Below are 6,963 nucleotides of genomic sequence, written 5' to 3'. Positions count from 1 at the left end.
CTCTATTGTTTATTATTCTTCTACTTTTCTTTTAGTGTCTTTTGTTATGTCATTGTTTCAGCTTCAACCCTTTAATGGAATATCTCAGCTTGCAGTGGGGAATCCATTCCAGCAGAAAAAATATGGCAGAAGAACCTTCCTTTGTAGACCACAAGCTGTTGCTTCCAGAACACAGGTACTAATTCAATACTTTAATTGCTGATAAATGTTAGATGATATAACAAATAACACTTCTTTGTTTATAGAAGCTTACATTAATCTTCTTAGAAGGTTAAGTTATATGGTTACATATAATCCTTGACATGCCCCATTTATCTTTTTAAACTTTTGGAATTAGTAGTTTCATGCTATATTATTAGAACTTCTATGACCAACTAAATTCACATTTTAAATCTAAAAGAGACTCTTACGTGAGTTAAATGTAACCATTTATATGTCTCTACCTATTAGTTTTAGTTTTTGGGATAAGTAGTTTCACTGATCTCTATTGTAAACATTGACAAAACAAGGAATATTGTTACATAATCTTAAGAGAGGTTGGTATAATTTACATTGGATGTGATGAAATGTAGTGCTTTCTTTGTAAGAAGTCCAAATGAAGAATGATATTGAAACTTGTTTATTTTGTAGAGGATAATGGAGAGTGTTTCAGTGAGTGGAGAGGTTGGTGGTGCTGGGGGAGCATACTCTTATGAAGCCTTGAAAAGATTAGACCAGTTATGGTCTAACATATGCTCTGCTCAAGAAGGTTCATTTCATCATGGCATTCAAATTCTTGCATTAATTAAAAGAAATGAAGCTATAATTGGTGATCTTAGCTTGTGATATATACTGCAGTTGTGCAAGAACCTCAGCAAGTTGTCTCTACTGTTCCAAGCTCGTTTCGCTCATCCGATCTGGCCAACAAAGCACAAGGCTCATATGATGTGTTGGTGTGTGGAGGCACTCTGGGGATCTTCATTGCAACAGCCTTGTGTGCTAAAGGCCTTAGAGTAGCCATTGTAGAAAGGAATGTATTAAAAGGGGTATGTATGTTGATAGCTACATTAGTCATTGGTCAGAAAAAATGTCAACAAATTTCTTGAGTGATCAAGCTGAATTTTTCTTGCTGTCTATGTTGATTTAATCATTAGAGGGAGCAAGAATGGAACATATCAAGAAAGGAGCTTATGGAACTAGTGGAAGTTGGAGTCCTGGAAGAAGAAGATATTGATAGAGCCACAGCTGCAAAGTTCAATCCAGTAATTTCTTAATTTGTTCACTTCAATTGCCAATTTCTGTGTAGCAAGAATCATCACTTAGAACATATATCACATATCTAAACATGCTGAAAGATTGTATGACAACTTATTATGCTTATTAACTAACATTGCCAAAAAATTCATTTCATGTCTAACCTCATTTTTTGTGATTAATTCAGAATAGATGTGGCTTTGAAAGGAAAGGTGACATCTGGGTTGAGGACATTCTTAATCTTGGTATTTCGTAAGTCCTCATTCCTTAGACTAATTCGGTATCCATATACCAGTAATGAACTAGAATAAAGTCCTGAATTTCAATTATGAATGAATGATTTTAATTTATGAATGATCTTACTGAAAGATATGTAGTGATTAGTTTTGCGTGTGGATATAGCATTATTGAATGCTTACAAAAGTTCTATATGCTTTTAACTTACAGTGAAGCAATTTCATTAAAATTGCTTAATATTCAACTGAAAACCACCTTGCCTCTTTTATGTTATCTGTGATTTCAGACCTGTAAAGCTAATTGAGATTGTCAAGAAACGTTTTATCTCCCTTGGTGGAGTCATCTTTGAGGGTTGCAGTGTTGCCGGCATTGATGTATATGAGGATGCTGCAGTGAGTTATCTTAACCTGTTGTAAATGTTATTATCACCTTAAAAGGCATGTAAAGTTTTTATTCAATGATCAAGAATCATAAATGTTTGCACATTTTGTTTTCAGGTTCTGAAACTTTCTGAGGACAAAATCTTGTTATCTCGTCTTATAATCGATGCCATGGGGAACTTTTCCCCTGTTGTAAAACAGGTCAGGATCATAATTTACTCATTGCTGGACTCAAAACATGATAGTCTGTGATCTAATATGTTGTATGTGCACCTTTCTGTTACTGTGACTATTCTAGCATTTCATAAGACTAAAATAAGATTTAATACTCATTTGGCAAAATGAAAAAAAGATCAATTCCAGAAGTTCTATCTACCAACTTGATTTAATGAAATCTGCATAAGTTGATAGTGAATATTAAGAACATTTTTACCTGAAGCTTCTTTCCAGTGTCACCTGCAATGATTCTACAGATAAGATGCGGGAAGAAACCCGATGGCATTTGCCTTGTTGTTGGAACTTGCGCACGAGGCTTCGAGAAAAATTCTAACAGTGATGTCATATATAGCAGTTCATCAGTAAAGAAAGTAGGGAACTCAAAAGCACAATACTTTTGGGAGGTAAAGTTTTATTACATCAATTGAACACTAGTAGTATCCCCATGTTTATTTTTGGAAGTTTAGCTGAAATCTTTGCAGGCATTTCCAGCTGGATCAGGTCCTTTGGATCGCACCACTTACATGTTCACTTATGTAGAACCTCAACCGGGATCACCAAAATTGGAAGAATTATTGGAACAATACTGGGATCTGATGCCAGAATATCAGGCTAGTTTTTTGTCAGTCACTTTTTGGTACTTTCTAATATTAATGTATCTGAAAATATGTACAAATAATTAACTGTCTGTTATTTTGATTGAACTCCATTTGCCACTTTCATATGACAGGGTGTTTCGCTCGACAATTTAGAGATACTGAGAGTCATTTATGGCATCTTTCCCACATATCGCGAGAGGTATCGATATGTATTTGATTATATCCTTAACAAACTCCTGTATCTTTTAGTTCTAATATAGTTTGCCAAGAACACTGCTAATAGTCTCTCTCTTTTTTCTTTTTATTGTATGGAGCACCTAGCAGCCCTCTACCATCAGCTTTTAATAGAGTTTTACAGGTAAAATTACATTTTTCTCACTTTCTGAAGCTTCTGTCTCAAGTAATGTTGAATCAGTGAAGCTTTATTTTATGTAGTTTGGTGATGCTAGTGGCATACAATCACCAGTTTCATTTGGTGGTTTTGGAAGCTTGACCAGGCACCTTGGAAGACTCTCATCTGGTATGCCTTTCTAAATTGTTGCAACCAACAATAAAATGGTGAAGGGCTAATAAACATTGCTATAACATTCAGCTAAATCTAACTCTTTTTTGCACTTTGCTACAATGAAGGAATATATGAAGCAATGAATGGTGATTATCTTGAGTCACAAGACTTGTCTCTTCTGAATCCATACATGGTATTTTTCTGCACTAGCAATGTCAGCAAAAGAACACACCAATGTTCCTGAAGATTTTATTAATGAACTTCTTTATACCAACTTTAATTGTATGCAGGTACCCTATCTCTCTAATGTCTTGGAATTGCTTATCTTTATCAGTTATCACTCTTCAGCTTCAATATCATATTTCACTTTTGCAGAGGCTTGGAGATCCAGTACTAAGACCATTTCTACAGGTGGACTTTCCTAGTACCTATTTGAACATAATTTTTGGACTATGAGATAAGAATTAATAGAAATATAATCTTATATTTATCACAGGATGTTGTTCAGTTTGGGCCACTCTCCAAGACATTGGGATTAGTTATGTTAACTAACCCTCAAATTCTCCCTTCAATATTTAAACAGGTAATCATGATTTTGTTATATGAAATTTTCAAATGTTATCAATATTGCTAAAACATTATGCAAACTAAAATCAAATTGGCATGATTAGTCAATGAAGTAAACACTATCTTCAGGTTGGTGTTCCTGTGCTTCTTGACTGGTCCAAACACTTTCTGATGCTTGGTTACTATACTTTCCTCTCCACCTTTGCTGATCCTGTTGTGAGGTAATAACTCTTCTCAAGTTTACTTCTAAACCACTTAGGCTATTTTTCTCACATGTTCCATTTTTATGGAAGGCCATTCTTGAATACATTACCGTCGAAGACGAGTTTCCGGTGGAGGCGGCATCTAGAGGCTTGGAAATATGGAGCTGGTCTTGATTACAAGCTATAAAGTAACTTCAAAGATGCAAAAACAGATATGAAGTTGTCAAGATTGTTTGCTTTTCCCTAACATCCAATTTCAGAATGGTGCTTGTCAAGAATGTGCATTTCATTTCACTCACTCTTGATCCTTGTAAATGAAAAATGGTGGAATCTCTAAAATTGGTCTTGATTAGGAGGGTACTCAATTCTTTACGTTATTTAGGCTTTTTATGAATATACTTCTGAGTTGTACCATACAAAACAATCAATATTCATATTAAAAAATGGATAAAACAATTTCCAATTTGATATATAACAATTGTCTCAGTATTGTTGTTGAAATCACCAGCAATATAAGTCTCCAAACAAATGCAGTCAGCTACATTAAATATTCACATTTAACATCTAATTAAGAACAAAAACCTTTACTTCTAATCATATTCAAAACCTTACAATCAAAGGAATTGTTGAATTAATACAAAGCAACAATATTCCACCACCATTAACAACTATCTTAATTTATTACCTATATTTTATATTATTTCACTCTCATAAGCTTCAACATTTACAATCACAAATAGAGAATCTTGCAACATTCAATCTGATGTTTTTGCACCCCACATTCTAGCTAACTCCTTTGCCAAAGGATTCTGTTTAGCATCCTCTTCCCTTTTCAAATGCCATTTTCTTGACATATTTTCAGCCTGCAAACCCCAACTTTCAAGTTGTGATCTGAATATCCATAGTTATTAAACAAAATGCAATTACCAAATTAAAGCTTACCCATGTTTTCATGGGAACAAATTGCTCTTTGATACTCTCCAGTTGTGGCTCAACAAAGTCTTTTCCTTTAGTTTTGATATCATTGGCCTGTTAAAACAATGAAAAATCTTGGATATATGAGTCGGAGAGATTCTATATGGTTATTAGACTGAAAAACCATCAACAAAACATAGAAAACTACAAGAGCTACCATTCAAAATTTCAAATGCTTATGTGAGGAAATCTTATGGTCCTAACTTTGCCAATGGACATGATAGTAAATGAAGAATGATCATTGAAAATGGGACACTTACATGTTCAAAAGGGTTACTTAACTAGTTTTACATTCAATAAGAAGTCATTCATGCATATTCAAACATGCCGAGTACAGAGAGAGATCACTTCATAATAAAGACTAAAGAGAGTTATAGAGTTAACAGATAACTAACATGCACTTACATTGTGCATATCTAACTTGGAGGCTACGGTACCAAACACCAATGCAGCACCCCCAAAAACAACTGCAGTGGCAATAGCAAATGCTTTTCCAACTACAAAATCAAAATTAAAGTATTTGCATCAGAAAAAAGAGGGGTTTCCAAATGGAAGCTTTCATTAACTTAATCAACAGTAACCATGAAAAATCACACGTTTGGAAAGAAACTATCAATCCTCTATACAATATGAATTCTACGAAGACGTGATGGAGAGATTATGGATACCAAAGCTAATATGTTTCAGTTTGTAACTGTCAAGTAAATACTGAGGCATCCATGGACATATTCAGCAGTGAGCAAAACAAACTCTTTCACCAATGTTGCATCAAAAATAAATTATACTTAACAACATTTTCTTATCCACAGTAATTGAAAATTGAAAATTGCTTCTAACATCTACTATTTACATCCGCAGCATGCATAATAATAGATCGAACAAGCACCCATGACAAACTCAGAACTCCCAAATGAGAGAGCAACTACCAATTATTGATTACCACATAAGCAATCTAACGAAAGGAATGAAATGCATACCATTTGCAAGCCCTTCAGCTGCAGCTTTCAACTTCTCCGGATTAACATGGGTGGTTTGCCTATCTTGACGCAAGTCATTAGCTGTTGAAGCTGAAATCGTGCTTTCTGCTTTAGGCAGTTCCCATCTGCAACATACAACATACAAAACCATTAAGTCTAAAATTACATAAAGTATTAGCTTAGCAACAAACATGGAATGCCCCCCAAATAAACAAAATTGAACAGCTAAGAACACCTTCATTGCCCTCTTAGCTACTTAACCAAATGCAGAACCTTATGCAATTAAAATTATAATAACTAGCTACAAATTCCCCTCAAATTTTCCACATAAACTAATATAGTTAAAGGGTTTTGGAACTCAAATTTAAACCTTTAAGACTTCAAACTCAAAAAATAACCTTATGCAACTAAAATTATAATAACTAGCTACAAATTCCCCTCAAATTTTCCACATAAACTAGTATAGTTAAAGGGTTTTGGAACTCAAATTTAAACCTTCAAGACTTCAAACTCAAAAAATAACTTTATGCAACTAAAATTATATCATAACTGGCCTCAAATTCCCTTCTTCCACATAAGCTAGTAAAATTAAAGGGCTCCTGAATTAAAAATTCCACCTTTTGGGACCAAACGTGACCTGAGGCAATGAAACATAAGCTCGAAGAGGGTTGATTGCATCAGGGTTAACAAAAGATTGGGTTTTTGGGTCAGAATGAAGGACCCATTTGGAAGCAGAGAAGGAAGAATTGGTTGAATTTGCGGTTTCGTCTCTGAAAATTTTGGAAGGAAGGGAGTGCCTTAGAACCTCGGGGAGCACGTCGGCGTTGCCGCCACTGCGACCACCACCACCACCACCTAGTAATTCGTGTTCGACGGAGTCGAGGTTGTTGGGTTTGGATGGGAGAGGGTTTTTCTGGGCCAATTTTCCCACCGCCTGTTTGGATTCCTGAAAAAAATATGCAGCTTCTTTCCCAGCTAAACTTCGTCCAAGAAAACTCATCTCTATTTCTTTTTAATTATTATTATTATTATTTTAATTTGTTGTTTGAAGTTGAACTTTGAATTACTGAG

The 6,963-nt window shown here is 34.7% G+C and overlaps 2 protein-coding genes across 2 annotated transcripts; one reads left to right on the top strand and one right to left on the bottom strand.

The window, feature by feature from the left end:
• LOC107609359 lies at positions 7 to 4,407 on the top strand. The gene is given in 18 exon segments (XM_016311307.2): positions 7 to 175; positions 631 to 748; positions 838 to 1,025; positions 1,134 to 1,241; positions 1,421 to 1,485; positions 1,757 to 1,862; positions 1,968 to 2,051; positions 2,324 to 2,470; positions 2,549 to 2,677; positions 2,797 to 2,864; positions 2,990 to 3,023; positions 3,101 to 3,185; positions 3,296 to 3,359; positions 3,361 to 3,460; positions 3,546 to 3,581; positions 3,667 to 3,753; positions 3,867 to 3,958; positions 4,031 to 4,407. Coding segments are annotated over 18 exon segments (1,737 nt in total). The 5' UTR covers positions 7 to 46; the 3' UTR covers positions 4,128 to 4,407.
• Positions 4,389 to 6,957, bottom strand: LOC107609360. The gene is made up of 5 exons (XM_016311308.1): positions 6,510 to 6,957; positions 5,893 to 6,017; positions 5,321 to 5,412; positions 4,883 to 4,969; positions 4,389 to 4,803 (listed from the first exon to the last, which is right to left on the bottom strand). Exons 1-5 carry the CDS (start codon positions 6,890 to 6,892, stop codon positions 4,696 to 4,698), a joined length of 795 nt encoding a protein of 264 aa, XP_016166794.1. The 5' UTR covers positions 6,893 to 6,957; the 3' UTR covers positions 4,389 to 4,695.

This window comes from Arachis ipaensis, chromosome B07, assembly GCF_000816755.2.
Source record: "Arachis ipaensis cultivar K30076 chromosome B07, Araip1.1, whole genome shotgun sequence".
Lineage (NCBI taxonomy): Eukaryota > Viridiplantae > Streptophyta > Magnoliopsida > Fabales > Fabaceae > Arachis > Arachis ipaensis.
This window is presented reverse-complemented; position numbering and strand designations above follow the sequence as displayed.